The 16387-nt window shown below is 38.8% G+C and overlaps 1 protein-coding gene across 1 annotated transcript in view; it reads left to right on the forward strand.

The window, feature by feature from the left end:
- The window catches only part of ANAPC1 (anaphase promoting complex subunit 1), a gene marked incomplete in the record, with an annotated part of 281392 nt that overhangs the window by 57021 nt on the left and 207984 nt on the right, over positions 1-16387 (forward strand). The window contains 2 exon segments of the mRNA XM_030195933.1: positions 954-1094; positions 16282-16342. Of these exon segments, the coding sequence (XP_030051793.1) occupies positions 954-1094; positions 16282-16342 (202 nt within the window).

The raw sequence follows: 16387 nt of genomic DNA on the forward strand, positions 1-16387 counted from the left end.
TGCTACCACCACATTGGCATTATGCTTAAGCCAAACTATTGATCTAGGTGGGCATGTAATCGTCATCAGTCAGGAGACTAATTTGATAAGACAAGTCTCCTGATTGATTTTGGATTATCTTATGGAACACTGGGGTGAAAAAGAAAAATCATATGGAGCTAAGTATTTTTGTGTTTTTCCATTTAGGAAACTGAGCACATATATATATATATATATATATATATATAAACATTTATACAAAAAAAATATACAAAATTGGATCGATGACATGCCCACCTAGATCAATAGTTTGGCTTAAGCATAATGCCAATGTGGTGGTAGCATGCGGTTCTGACTGATTCAATAACAATCTTCTACTACTGTTTGTGAATAAGTAATATGTAGAGAGTTGGGTGATTTGTTACTGATAAATAATTTGGAAGCATATTCCACCATTTGATTACCTGGTAGGAAAATATTAATGCAAATTCAGATTTGGTGGTGTTAATACAAATTTCCTTTCATGGTGATTTTGCAATCTGTGTGTACAATCTGTGAAATTTTTTATTTTTCTGTGGAGAGGGTGTGTCTGGAGGGTGGAGAATGGGCATTTTTGTGTTAATCAGCTAGAATATCTACATTGCCGCACAGGATTAGTGCATGAACTTACAGCCTACAAAATAGGTGTCAGTAAGGGCTCACGTTCTAATGTTATGTTTGTTGTTTTGTTATGAACCATGTAGAGTAAATTAAAATAAAAAATACATTAGAACTTTGACGGAGGTGGGTTGTGTGTGTGTGTGTTATTTTGTTTGGTGTTTTTTTTCCCCCTTCTCCATGTCCACATATGCCTGATGCCCAGTAAAACTTATTTATTTATGGTAATAAAGAGGAAAGTTCTGTTGCTAGTATTGCCCACCTACAAAGTAATTAGTGAGTGATCCATAAAATGTGCTGTTCTCTTCAATTACCAGGCAATGCTGTTGTCTCCTGTTCCTGAACTGAGCAGTACTTCTACACTTCCTGAATCCTCTTATGTAGATGATTGCACTTTCCAGCAGGTTGGAACTTACATTCATACAGTGAGAGATCCTGTTCATAACAGAGTGACGCTGGTAAGATTTTTTAATGTCTGTCTGTGTGTAGAATTTCTTGTGTGGAAATCTCCCCTTTTGTGTGTAGAATTTCTTGTGTGGAAATCTCCCCTTTTGTGTGTTCTGGTTTATTATAGAAATTGGGGCTCAGCTGAAGAAAAGGGTAGATATGGAAATGATTTAAGGTGAGGTCTCCATACACTGTAGACCTTATATAATGTGGGGTTGCATAAATACGGTCAAGGTTTAGATCCTGTGGGACTCAATCGTTCACCTTTATATGGAACTACAGTGTATTTCAAATCATTGGCAGGGGGGTGGGGATTTTATTTATTTATTTGGATTTTGCTCACACTTTTTCAGTAGCAGCTCAAGGTGAGTTACATTCAGGATTGGAAGGTTCTCTCAGACTTTGAGTAGGTGGAGTACAGGGGCCTCTCCTGATTTGAAATTCTGGGAAAATGGGGAGATGGCAGATTAGGCTGTTATTACTAACTTCTGGGAAATCTAGAAATATTACTGATGGTTTGTCTTTCAAATGTTCAGGAATGTTGCTCCTTTTTTCTCTCCCATTTTTATCTGGATCAGTTCCCTACTTTTTCATACGGCTGATAGTTAAGGGGATCAGATATGGGAAGTCTGTGATGGGGGGAAGAAGAGGTGGAGGATGAACATCTGAGGCTCGTGAGATCGTCATTGAGAGGGAATGTTAATGCGATTTTTATATGTGCTCAAGATGCTGGTAAGGGCAGTTGGTATTAGAATAGGCAGCAGCTGCTGATTGCATACCTGTGATGATAGTCTCTCTCTCTCTCTAAGAGCTGAGTGTAACCTGCTTCTTTGTTGACACCTGCTGTATAAAATTTGGCTGTGGGACATAGTTCTGGGGACCCCTTATCTTAGAAGGCTGTGATTTTCAAGATGTTCCTTAGATTTTGATTATACTCGTCCAAGTCTCTGTTGTCTTAAGTAATATTCATGTTTGGACTTCTGTAATTTATTATGTAAGGCCAGCCAAATAAATCCTTGAGACCACTGTAGGTTGTCCAGAATATTGTAGCTGATTTGTTGATTGTCATGTTAGGCACACATTACACTATATGAGCAAGTGCAGTCTGAAAAGGATACAGCAGAACTAAAGGTTCATAGAAGGGTAACAAAAATAAAGGAATGCAACAGGTTAAGGCTTTTTCAGCTTGGAGAATAGACAACTGAGAGTGGATAGAAGTTCATAAAATCATGAATGTGGTGGAATGGATAGATAGAGAGTGGTTGTTTAACCTGCCATTAACACAAAAACTAGAAAATTACACTTCATGAAATCTATATATATAAAAGGCACTTTGAAGCCTCAAGCCGGAAACTTGAGGCGCCCGAGATATCCGGTTTGGCCTGCAGGCTCCAGTCACTGTAGCTCCGCCCTCGCGTCAAAACGCGATGACGTTGAGGGCGGGGCGGCCCTCGCAACACGTCACTGAGGGACGAAGGGAGGAAGAGGAGAGGTGTGCCACTCGGAACAGAGGCACGGAGGGGGTGTCTGCAACTCGGGAGGGAGGACTCTATGCCATGGAGGCTATCTCTTCTCCCATACTCCCCGCCTAGTTGGCCGTGGAGGAGGCGTCGGGTTACTACTCTCGCCCTCCTGTAGCTTCCAACCCCTCCTCCTACCACAGTCTCACTGCTTCTCATCCTTTGAAGTCCACTCCATCCGTCTATTCTACCCGTTGCCACTCAGAGTGGCAGTCATTTACCGCCCCCCTGATAAATCCCTCCCTTCCTTCATCACCGACTTCGATGCCTGGCTTTCTGTTTTTCTTGAACCCTCATCTCCATCCCTCATTCTCGGAGACTTCAACATACACGTTGATGACCTGTCCAACTCTCACGCTTCTCAGTTCCTCACTCTAACATCCTCCTTCAACCTCCAGCTATGTTCCACCACCCCTACTCACCGTGATGGCCATTGCCTTGACCTCGTCCTCTCCTCTTCTGGCTCACCCTCCAATTTCCACACCTCAGCTCTTCCTGTCTCTGATCATCACCTGATCACCTTCACACTTCTTCACCCTCCCCCTCAGCCCCGCCCAACATTAACCACTACTTCCAGGAATCTCCAGACTATTGACCCTCCCACCTTATCATCTAGTATTTCTAATCTCCTCCCCTCCATCATGTCCTCTGAGTCTGTTGACGAGGCTGTCTCCGCTTACAATGCCACTCTCTCCTCTGCTCTGGACACCCTTGCACCATCCACCTCCCGTCCCACAAAGCGTACTAATCCCCAGCCCTGGCTGACCCCTTGCATCCGTTACCTTCGCTCCTGCGCCCGATCTGCTGAACGCCTCTGGAGGCAATCTCGCACCCATTCAGATTTCCTTCACTACAAATTCATGCTATCCTCCTTCCAGTCCTCACTATTCCTTGCCAAACAGGACTATTACACCCAATTGACTAATTCTCTCAGCTCTAACCCTCGTCGTCTCTTCGCCACCCTTAACTCCCTCCTCAAAGTGCCCTCCGCTCCCACCCCCCCGTCACTCTCTCCTCAATCACTGGCTGACTACTTGCGACAAGGTGCAAAAGATCAACCTTGAGTTCACTACCAAGCCACCTCCTCCTCTTCACCCTTCAACCCTCTCCCTCAACCAACCAACCCAGACCTCCTTCTCCTCCTTTCCTGATATCTCTGAGGAGGAAACCGCCCGCCTTCTTTCCTCCTCAAAATGCACCACTTGTTCCTCTGATCCCATCCCCACCAACTTACTTAACACCATCTCTCCTACTATCACCCCCTCCATCTGTCATATCCTCAACCTCTCTCTCTCCACTGCAACTGTCCCCGACACCTTCAAGCATGCTGTAGTCACGCCACTCCTCAAAAAACCATCACTAGACCCTACCTGTCCCTCCAACTACCGCCCCATCTCCCTCCTACCCTTCCTCTCCAAGACACTTGAGCGCGCAGTCCACAGCCGCTGCCTTGATTTTCTCTCCTCTCATGCCATCCTTGATCCGCTTCAATCCGGTTTTTGCCCTCTTCACTCGACAGAAACAGCACTTTCTAAAGTCTGTAATGACCTGTTCCTTGCCAAATCCAGAGGCCACTACTCCATCCTCATCCTCCTGGATCTATCCGCCGCTTTTGACACTGTCAATCATGACTTACTTCTTGCCACACTGTCCTCATTTGGGTTCCAGGGCTCTGTCCTCTCCTGGTTCTCCTCCTATCTCTCCCACCGCACCTTCAAAGTTCACTCTCATGGATCTTCCTCCACCCCCATCCCCTTATCTGTTGGTGTTCCCCAGGGATCGGTCCTTGGACCCCTTCTCTTCTCAATCTACACCTCTTCCCTGGGCTCCCTGATCTCATCTCATGGTTTCCAGTATCATCTCTATGCTGATGATACCTAGTTGTATCTCTCCACACCAGACATCACCGCGGAGACCCAGGCAAAGGTATCGGCCTGCTTATCCGACATTGCTGCCTGGATGTCCAACCGCCACCTGAAACTGAACATGTCCAAGACCGAGCTTATCGTCTTTCCACCAAAACCCGCTTCTCCTCTTCCTCCACTTTCTATCTCAGTTGATAACACCCTCATCCTCCCCGTCTCATCTGCCCGCAACCTCTGAGTCATCTTTGACTCCTCTCTCTCCTTCTCTGCGCATATCCAGCAGATAGCCAAGACCTGTCGCTTCTTCCTCTTTAACATCAGCAAAATTCGCCCTTTCCTCTCTGAACACACCACCCGAAATCTCTTCCACGCTCTCATTACCTCTCGCCTGGACTACTGCAACTTACTCCTCACCGGCCTCCCACTTAGCCATCTATCCCCCCTTCAGTCTGTTCAGAACTCTGCTGCACGTCTCATATTCCGCCAGAACCGATATACTCATATCACCCCTCTCCTCAGGTCACTTCACTGGCTTCCGATCAGATACCGCATTCAATTCAAGCTTCTCCTTCTTACCTACAAATGCACTCAGTCTGCTGCCCCTCACTACCTCTCTACCCTCATCTCCCCTTACGTTCCCGCCCGTAACCTCCGTTCACAGGATAAATCCCTCCTCTCAGTACCCTTCTCCACCACCGCCAACTCCAGGCTCCGCTCATTCTGCCTCGCCTCACCCTATGCTTGGAACAACCTTCCTGAACCCTTACGCCAAGCCCCCTCCCTGCCCGTCTTCAAGTCTTTGCTTAAAGCCCACCTCTTCAATGCTGCGTTCGGCACCTAACCCTTACCGTTCAGTGAATCCAGACTGCCCCAATTTGACTGCCCCTATCGGACAGACCGTTCACTTGTCTATTAGATTGTAAGCTCTTTGAGCAGGGACTAAAAAATGAACTTGCGGAGCTACTGTTAGAAATATGCAATCTGTCCCTAAAATCGAGTGTAGTACCGGAAGACTGGAGGGTAGCCAATGTTACTCCGATTTTTAAGAAGGGTTCCAGAGGAGATCCGGGAAATTATAGACCGGTGAGTCTGACGTCGGTGCCGGGCAAGATGGTGGAGGCTATTATTAGTACAGGCAGAGAGGGTAATACAGTATACAGTAAGAGAAACACAAAGAAAAAAAGCAACACTGGGCCTTCAAGGGTGGGACAACAGGAGTATTTTATTAGCCAAAGACCCGACACGGGCCGTGTTTCGGCGCCAAAAAGGCGCCTGCCTCAGGGGTCTATTAACAAAAACATATAAATACATCAATAAAATATATAAAAATAGATAATAAAAACATCAAGAACATAAATGATATATATCAAGTTCAAGGATAATAATAAAATATTGATATTACAAACATTTATATTGACTTAATAAATTGCATAAAATTATATTGTTCCAACGACCATGTAATGTTTATGTAGGCAACTTCAATAAAATTAAAATTTTAAAGTATAAAGATTTTATGATTTCAACGAATTGAAAATGTATAAACAAACATCAAATGAAATAATATGACAGATAATTATAAACAATTTTTTGAAAAAAAGATTTTTTTCTTTTTTATATATGTATATACACACAGATATACATTCAAATCTGTGAGGAACTCATCATGTATATATGCTTTTTAAGAATAAAAAAGGTTTATCATGTGATGATTCTGATGAATGGACTAGTATAATTTATCTAATTTCAATATGTATAGTAGTTATGACGTCATCAGTTTAATTGCCAATGTGTATATAAATAAAATTAAAAATCGTATGAAGTAGGCTTACCAAATTGTAGATATGGTAGTAATACAGATTTCAAGTTATAAGTGCCTACAAAATGAATACAGAGTAAATAAACAGAAGTTCAAGAATTTTATATATACTTTCATTTTTAAGGAAAAACGGCAAACACTTATGGCCCCCTTTAAAAACTATATATATATAGGGTATATATAGATATGTGAAATATAATAATAGCAGTGTCTTTCTTAATGTTCAAAAAATTTTTTTATAGTTAAAGGTGAAGCCCGATGTTTAAATGGCTTCTTATAGATATTATGCCTTGCTTCTAACATATAAGAAGGAAGGAGAGACGCCCAGGATTAAAATCGCCGATAGTGGCAGTTAAAAAACTTCTTACCTTTGAGGACAGCTTCGATAACTTGTATAGATTTCACTATAGTGCGGATAAAAAGGGGTCCGACAAAGGGGCCCTCTCCTGTTTGGTCCGAAAAGATAAATGGTGATCTGATGTCTAATCCCTTCTATATAAAGTGGTAAAAAAGGCGGCAAAAGAAAGACGCTAAAGAAAAGACGTTAGTAAGTGATTAAATGAGCGTCGTTAAGACGTTGGCGTGATGACGTCATTTTTTACAGAAATAGATCTTAAAGGGGACAGAGCACCATTTGAGGTGCTTTTGAGTGTGTTATGTACACTTATAGTAGTTATCAATCAAAGGAGATATGGTGAAAGGTGTATATTAATATGAATGGTGGTAGAACAATAATGAACATAAGCATAGTTTAAATGATGTAATGAATTTGGATAGTTCAACATTAAATCAATTTATCGAAAGGAACAGTAAATGATAATATATAATGAAATAAAGCAGTGATCAAAAAATCATGATTTGTTGCATTTAAAGACATTGCTTCATAGAATAATGGTGAGATAAGAAATGAACATTATTTTAAAAGAATTATAAGATATTTTGTTATCAATATAAAAAACTGTCAATCTGATATTCCCTATCGAGACATAACAAAAATAGGGGAAGAAGGGATGAATGGAAGTAAAAATGAAAAAATGTGGAAAAAAATGAAAAAATATATTAATAATAATATAGATAGCAGAATAAAAAAGGCAGGATGAAAAAAAGCAGGATGAAAAAAATCAGAAATCAAGAAAACACTGTGAGGTCCAATTCTGCATTAAGCCCTACTGGATGTAATGTGTTCAGCTGAAAGATGGTTTTTTGCTCTTGTTTAAGTAGCATTGAATCTAAATTCCCACCTCTCCATGGTTTTGATATGACCTTAAATACACAGAAACGGAGATCAGCGAAGCTGTGAGATTGTTCTAGACAGTGATTAACCAATGGTGCGGAGGTATCCATACGTCTGATATTGCTTCTATGTTCTATCATTCTGGTTTTCACTTTTCGAATTGTTTTTCCTATGTAGATCATATTGCAGGGACATAAAATTAAATAAATTACACCCTCTGTATTGCAGTCTGATGTGTGGTTCAATGGATAGTGCTTCATTGTAGTAGGGTGTATGAAGGTGCTGATACTCATAGAGGATGGACATACTGAGCATGACCCACAGGGATTGTGTCCAGTTGGAGGTTTAGCTGTTGATTTTGTGATAGGCAGGGCAGAGGGAGCCACAATTTCTTTAATGTTTCTGTTTCTTGTGTGTGCTACGGTTAGATGTTTATTCTTAAAGCAGTCCAGGTTCTCTAGGATATGCCAATGCTTTCTTAAAATTTTCTGTATATCTGATGACAGGTTTGAAAACCTCAGGCTGCATACTATATCAGGATTTTTTCTTTGTGCTTGACCCTGTAGCAATGTGTCTCTATCTGCCAATCTTGCCATGTTTAGTCCTCTGTTGATGTGTTCTTCGGGGTATCCTCTTGAGAGAAATCTTTCTGACATCGGTATTGCTTGATTTTCAAAATCGTCATAATCACTACAAAGTTTTCTTAATCTGAGGAATTGTGAATATGGTAAATTCTTTTTGAGGCTTCTGTTATGGAAGCTCTGGAAATGCAAAAAATGGTTCTTATCAGTGGGTTTTCTATATATTGTTGTTGTGAAATAGTATGTTTCTTTTTTGATAAGTATGTCTAGAAATGGTATTTCGTTTTTATCGTATTTCATAGAGAATTTTAAGTGTGGATTGAGGTTATTTAGCCAACCATGGAATTCTTCAAGTCTATCGGTGTTTCCCTTCCAAAGGATGAAAATATCATCTATATAGCGTTTCCATAGTTTGAGTTCCTCCTTAAAGGGGTGATCTTCCAAATATTGATGTTCAAAAAAAGCTACATAGAGAATCGCCAGATCGGGAGCCATACTTGCTCCCATCGCTGTGCCTTTTATTTGTTTGTAGAAGGATTTCTGGAAGCTAAAAAAATTCTCTTGTAGTGCTATAGATGCCAGCTGAATAATAAAAGGCGTAGGTACTCTTAGGTTATTCTCTCTGTCGTTTAGTATATCAGTGATAATATTTAGAACCGGTTGGTGTGGGATATTAGTGTAAAGTGATTCCAAATCCAAGGTGACCATGGTTAGTTCTGAAAGGTCACCATCGTATTCTTCTAACAGATTGATCACATGGGAAGAATCCCTAATATAGGATTTTACTAATGGAATGAAGGGTCTAAGAAAAGTGTCTACAAAAATGGAAAGAGGTTCCAAAACAGAGCCTATCCCCGATACTATTGGTCTTCCTGGGGGATCGATTAAGGACTTGTGGATCTTGGGTAAAGTGTATATGATAGGAGTTACAGGATGTTTAGTGATAAGAAAATCTTTTTCCTTATTAGTAAGAAAGCCGGAATCGAACCCAAAATTGACCCAGAAATTAATTTCTTTCTGAAGTTCTTCTGTTGGATCATTGTCCAATTTGTGATAATATTGGGTATCAGATAGTTGGCGATTAATTTCTCTAATATAGTCACTTGTATTAAGAATGACTATTCCACCCCCCTTATCTGCTGGTTTGATTGTAATCTCTTCATTAGATTTTAAGTCGTGCAGTGCTTTGTTTTCAGCTGTCGAGAGGTTAAAAAACTGTCTTTTTTTCTTTTTTTCTAATGTCTCAATATCCTTTAAGACACATTGGTTGAATGTTAATATATTTGGATCAACAGGTCCTGGGGGAAGCCATTTCGATGGAGGTTTAACAACTGAAGGATCTGAATTAGTGGAATTGTCCCCAAAAAAATGCTGGATCTTAAGTTTCCTTTCAAATTTGTTCAGGTCAATTCTAGTCTGTAACGGATCGTAGTTACATGAGGGGACGAATTTTAATCCTTTTTTAAGGACTGATATTTCTGCATTTGTTAAGATTTTGGTTGAGAGATTGATAATTGGAATGTCTAATTCCTGTGTGATTGATGACGTTGATAATATGTCCTGCCTCTTCCTCTGCCGCGTCCTCTCCCTCTTCCTCGAAATTCCATCCTGGGAATTGGATGGTGATCGTATTCTTGGTACCTTTCTTTTGTCTTGTGTTGTTGATATTGTGGGTGTTGAAAATAATGTCGCTCTTCTTTTTTCTTTTTGAATTTTGTATCCCATAGTGTGTCTAAAAAAGTGGAGCTACTTTGTTTGCCTGGTATCAGAGTGGAGTCATTGATAGGGGTGGAGCATGGTGAAATGAAAAGTTCATCTGAGTCATTACGTATTCTTTTGCGTGCTCTTTCTCTGTTGTGGTTTATGCCCTCTTCTGGATTTCTTTCCATCATGCGATCCTCACTAGTGTGTGGATTGGTTGATGGTTTTTTCTGATGTCTATTCCTAATTCTGGTTGATGGAGGTTTAATTTTATTGACCCATGGATAGACAAAACCATGTTTATAATCTTCTTCATCCCTTTTGTATTTGTCATATTTGGTCTTTTTAATATCCCTCTTATAGCTATCTAGTTTTGCATCAAGTGCTGAAACATTGCTATCAAAATTTGGATCTTCCTGTTTGAGAATATCCATTTTTTCTTTTGTTTCATTTTTGTTATCATCCAGTTTTTCTTTGGATGTCTCGATAAGGAGTATCATTAGATCGAGAGAGCATTTGTTTAAAATAGAACACCATTTTTCAATGAAGGGTTTGTTGTCTCTAAAGAGTTGAGGCTCCTTATTAATTCTAAGGCCTCTTGGGATGCGTTGAACTCTACAATATTGGATTAATGTTGCATAATGTAGTTCACATCTAACAGAGTTTTGTTTGAGATCAATAAGTTGATTCCATTGATCCTGAAGGGATTCCTCATCTTCATCTTCAAAAAATACTGGTTCCTGCATGAAATTGTGTAGCCTTTCTTCCGAATAACTCAACACGTTGTCCCAATTCTTGAAGGCCATCCCTCACCAGTAGGTATAGTACAGGCAGAGAGGGTAATACAGTATACAGTAAGAGAAACACAAAGAAAAAAAGCAACACTGGGCCTTCAAGGGTGGGACAACAGGAGTATTTTATTAGCCAAAGACCCGACACGGGCCGTGTTTCGGCGCCAAAAAGGCGCCTGCCTCAGGGGTCTATTAACAAAAACATATAAATACATCAATAAAATATATAAAAATAGATAATAAAAACATCAAGAACATAAATGATATATATCAAGTTCAAGGATAATAATAAAATATTGATATTACAAACATTTATATTGACTTAATAAATTGCATAAAATTATATTGTTCCAACGACCATGTAATGTTTATGTAGGCAACTTCAATAAAATTAAAATTTTAAAGTATAAAGATTTTATGATTTCAACGAATTGAAAATGTATAAACAAACATCAAATGAAATAATATGACAGATAATTATAAACAATTTTTTGAAAAAAAGATTTTTTTCTTTTTTATATATGTATATACACACAGATATACATTCAAATCTGTGAGGAACTCATCATGTATATATGCTTTTTAAGAATAAAAAAGGTTTATCATGTGATGATTCTGATGAATGGACTAGTATAATTTATCTAATTTCAATATGTATAGTAGTTATGACGTCATCAGTTTAATTGCCAATGTGTATATAAATAAAATTAAAAATCGTATGAAGTAGGCTTACCAAATTGTAGATATGGTAGTAATACAGATTTCAAGTTATAAGTGCCTACAAAATGAATACAGAGTAAATAAACAGAAGTTCAAGAATTTTATATATACTTTCATTTTTAAGGAAAAACGGCAAACACTTATGGCCCCCTTTAAAAACTATATATATATATAGGGTATATATAGATATGTGAAATATAATAATAGCAGTGTCTTTCTTAATGTTCAAAAAAATTTTTTTATAGTTAAAGGTGAAGCCCGATGTTTAAATGGCTTCTTATAGATATTATGCCTTGCTTCTAACATATAAGAAGGAAGGAGAGACGCCCATCTAACCGTAGCACACACAAGAAACAGAAACATTAAAGAAATTGTGGCTCCCTCTGCCCTGCCTATCACAAAATCAACAGCTAAACCTCCAACTGGACACAATCCCTGTGGGTCATGCTCAGTATGTCCATCCTCTATGAGTATCAGCACCTTCATACACCCTACTACAATGAAGCACTATCCATTGAACCACACATCAGACTGCAATACAGAGGGTGTAATTTATTTAATTTTATGTCCCTGCAATATGATCTACATAGGAAAAACAATTCGAAAAGTGAAAACCAGAATGATAGAACATAGAAGCAATATCAGACGTATGGATACCTCCGCACCATTGGTTAATCACTGTCTAGAACAATCTCACAGCTTCGCTGATCTCCGTTTCTGTGTATTTAAGGTCATATCAAAACCATGGAGAGGTGGGAATTTAGATTCAATGCTACTTAAACAAGAGCAAAAAACCATCTTTCAGCTGAACACATTACATCCAGTAGGGCTTAATGCAGAATTGGACCTCACAGTGTTTTCTTGATTTCTGATTTTTTTCATCCTGCTTTTTTTCATCCTGCCTTTTTTATTCTGCTATCTATATTATTATTAATATATTTTTTCATTTTTTTTCCACATTTTTTCATTTTTACTTCCATTCATCCCTTCTTCCCCTATTTTTGTTATGTCTCGATAGGGAATATCAGATTGACAGTTTTTTATATTGATAACAAAATATCTTATAATTCTTTTAAAATAATGTTCATTTCTTATCTCACCATTATTCTATGAAGCAATGTCTTTAAATGCAACAATCATGATTTTTTGATCACTGCTTTATTTCATTATATATTATCATTTACTGTTCCTTTCGATAAATTGATTTAATGTTGAACTATCCAAATTCATTACATCATTTAAACTATGCTTATGTTCATTATTGTTCTACCACCATTCATATTAATATACACCTTTCACCATATCTCCTTTGATTGATAACTACTATAAGTGTACATAACACACTCAAAAGCACCTCAAATGGTGCTCTGTCCCCTTTAAGATCTATTTCTGTAAAAAATGACGTCATCACGCCAACGTCTTAACGACGCTCATTTAATCACTTACTAACGTCTTTTCTTTAGCGTCTTTCTTTTGCCGCCTTTTTTACCACTTTATATAGAAGGGATTAGACATCAGATCACCATTTATCTTTTCGGACCAAACAGGAGAGGGCCCCTTTGTCGGACCCCTTTTTATCCGCACTATAGTGAAATCTATACAAGTTATCGAAGCTGTCCTCAAAGGTAAGAAGTTTTTTAACTGCCACTATCGGCGATTTTAATCCTGGGCGTCTCTCCTTCCTTCTTATATGTTAGAAGCAAGGCATAATATCTATAAGAAGCCATTTAAACATCGGGCTTCACCTTTAACTATAAAAAAATTTTTTTGAACATTAAGAAAGACACTGCTATTATTATATTTCACATATCTATATATACCCTATATATATATATAGTTTTTAAAGGGGGCCATAAGTGTTTGCCGTTTTTCCTTAAAAATGAAAGTATATATAAAATTCTTGAACTTCTGTTTATTTACTCTGTATTCATTTTGTAGGCACTTATAACTTGAAATCTGTATTACTACCATATCTACAATTTGGTAAGCCTACTTCATACGATTTTTAATTTTATTTATATACACATTGGCAATTAAACTGATGACGTCATAACTACTATACATATTGAAATTAGATAAATTATACTAGTCCATTCATCAGAATCATCACATGATAAACCTTTTTTATTCTTAAAAAGCATATATACATGATGAGTTCCTCACAGATTTGAATGTATATCTGTGTGTATATACATATATAAAAAAGAAAAAAATCTTTTTTTCAAAAAATTGTTTATAATTATCTGTCATATTATTTCATTTGATGTTTGTTTATACATTTTCAATTCGTTGAAATCATAAAATCTTTATACTTTAAAATTTTAATTTTATTGAAGTTGCCTACATAAACATTACATGGTCGTTGGAACAATATAATTTTATGCAATTTATTAAGTCAATATAAATGTTTGTAATATCAATATTTTATTATTATCCTTGAACTTGATATATATCATTTATGTTCTTGATGTTTTTATTATCTATTTTTATATATTTTATTGATGTATTTATATGTTTTTGTTAATAGACCCCTGAGGCAGGCGCCTTTTTGGCGCCGAAACACGGCCCGTGTCGGGTCTTTGGCTAATAAAATACTCCTGTTGTCCCACCCTTGAAGGCCCAGTGTTGCTTTTTTTCTTTGTGGAGGCTATTATTAAGAATAAAATTGCAGAGCATATACAAAAACATGGACTGATGAGACAAAGTCAGCACGGATTTAGTGAAGGGAAGTCTTGCCTCACCAATCTAATGCATTTTTTTTGAGGGGGTAAGCAAACATGTGGACAATGGGGAGCCGGTTGATATTGTATATCTGGATTTTCAGAAGGCGTTTGACAAAGTGCCGCACGAAAGACTCCTGAAGAAATTGCAGAGTCATGGAATCGGAGGTAGGGTATTATTATGGATTAAGAACTGGTTGAAAGATAGGAAGCAGAGAGTAGGATTGCGTGGCCAGTATTCTCAGTGGAGAAGGGTAGTTAGTGGGGTCCCGCAGGGGTCTGTGCTGGGTCCGTTGCTTTTTAATGTATTTATAAATGACCTAGAGATGGGAATAACTAGTGAGGTAATTAAATTCGCCGATGACACAAAATTATTCAGGGTCGTCAAGTCGCAGGAGGAATGTGAACGATTACAGGAGGACCTTGCGAGACTGGGAGAATGGGCGTGCAAGTGGCAGATGAAGTTCAATGTTGACAAGTGCAAAGTGATGCATGTGGGTAAGAGGAACCCGAATTATAGCTACGTCTTGCAAGGTTCCGCGTTAGGAGTTACGGATCAAGAAAGGGATCTGGGTGTCGTCGTCGATGATACGCTGAAACCTTCTGCTCAGTGTGCTGCTGCGGCTAGGAAAGCAAATAGAATGTTGGGTGTTATTAGGAAGGGTATGGAGTCCAGGTGTGCGGATGTTATAATGCCGTTGTATCGCTCCATGGTGCGACCGCACCTGGAGTATTGTGTTCAGTACTGGTCTCCGTATCTCAAAAAAGATATAGTAGAATTGGAAAAGGTACAGCGAAGGGCGACGAAAATGATAGTGGGGATGGGACGACTTTCCTATGAAGAGAGGCTGAGAAGGCTAGGGCTTTTCAGCTTGGAGAAGAGACGGCTGAGGGGAGATATGATAGAAGTGTATAAAATAATGAGTGGAATGGATCGGGTGGATGTGAAGCGACTGTTCACGCTATCCAAAAATACTAGGACTAGAGGGCATGAGTTGAAGCTACAGTGTGGTAAATTTAAAACGAATCGGAGAAAATTTTTCTTCACCCAACGTGTAATTAGACTCTGGAATTCGTTGCCGGAGAACGTGGTACGGGCGGTTAGCTTGACGGAGTTTAAAAAGGGGTTAGATAGATTCCTAAAGGACAAGTCCATAGACCGCTATTAAATGGACTTGGAAAAATTCCGCATTTTTAGGTATAACTTGTCTGGAATGTTTTTACGTTTGGGGAGCGTGCCAGGTGCCCTTGACCTGGATTGGCCACTGTCGGTGACAGGATGCTGGGCTAGATGGACCTTTGGTCTTTCCCAGTATGGCACTACTTATGTACTTATGTACTTATGACTGTCTCTCTTTGTTAAATTGTACAGCGCTGCGTAACCCTAGTAGCGCTCTAGAAATGTTAAGTAGTAGTAGGACGGGGGGGGAGGGAGGACGGAGGGGGGAGGGATTACCCTGCTAGCGCCCGTTTCATTTTTTCCAGAAACGGGCATCTCTTACTAGTATTCTTATAATTCACGTGCTGAAAAACCCACTATTTCGCTGCAGTAGAATTTTAAAATTTTTATACAGCTCATAGTTAAGCTGTGGAATCTGTTGCCTGAGGATGTGGTTAAGGAAACCAACATAGTGGAATTCGAAAGAGGATTGAATAAGTTCATGGAGGAAAATTCCATAAATAACTATTAGCCAGGTAGACTTGAGAGAGCCATTTCTCATGCCTGGAAATCAACTGTGGGAAATAGATCTACTTGTTGGGATCTGCTGGGTACTTGCAACCCACACTGGCTGGGCTCTGGACTTTGGTCTGACTCAGCATGGTGGCATTAGTAGGGGCCTTATATGTTGGCGACAGCCGCTGAACCTGTATGCCCCTTTGAGTATTGGCCCATCAGTTTCCCAAGAAACTAATACTTGGAAATCTTTATTCCCTACTAGCACTAGTACTGCTTGGTACTCATTCAGGATAGGCTGATTCCAGAGGTTTCTGCTACTAAGGAATTTATTGTGATATCCATATTTATAATAGTGCTAAAGTTTTCATGCTCTCTTGGAAAGGTAAAATTTTGTAAATTTGGTTGTCTTCCTTAAAAAAACTGTTCCAAGGATTTTTGAAAATATATATAAGAAATCAGTAAATAATGTTGTTTTAACATTACTGTGGAGTAGAACATTGGGAGATTGAAAAACGTTTTAATTTACCATCAGTGAAGCAATCTTGACTTTTATTTCTAATTATGTTCTCTAGGAACTCAGGAGTGGCTCAATGGTTAGGATTACTATCCCAGAAATTGCTACTTCTGAACTAGGTAAGCGTCAAAATCAGAAAAACAAAGCACACTAGTGCATAGAGA

This window comes from Microcaecilia unicolor, chromosome 3 (genome assembly GCF_901765095.1).
Source record: "Microcaecilia unicolor chromosome 3, aMicUni1.1, whole genome shotgun sequence".
Classification (NCBI taxonomy): domain Eukaryota; kingdom Metazoa; phylum Chordata; class Amphibia; order Gymnophiona; family Siphonopidae; genus Microcaecilia; species Microcaecilia unicolor.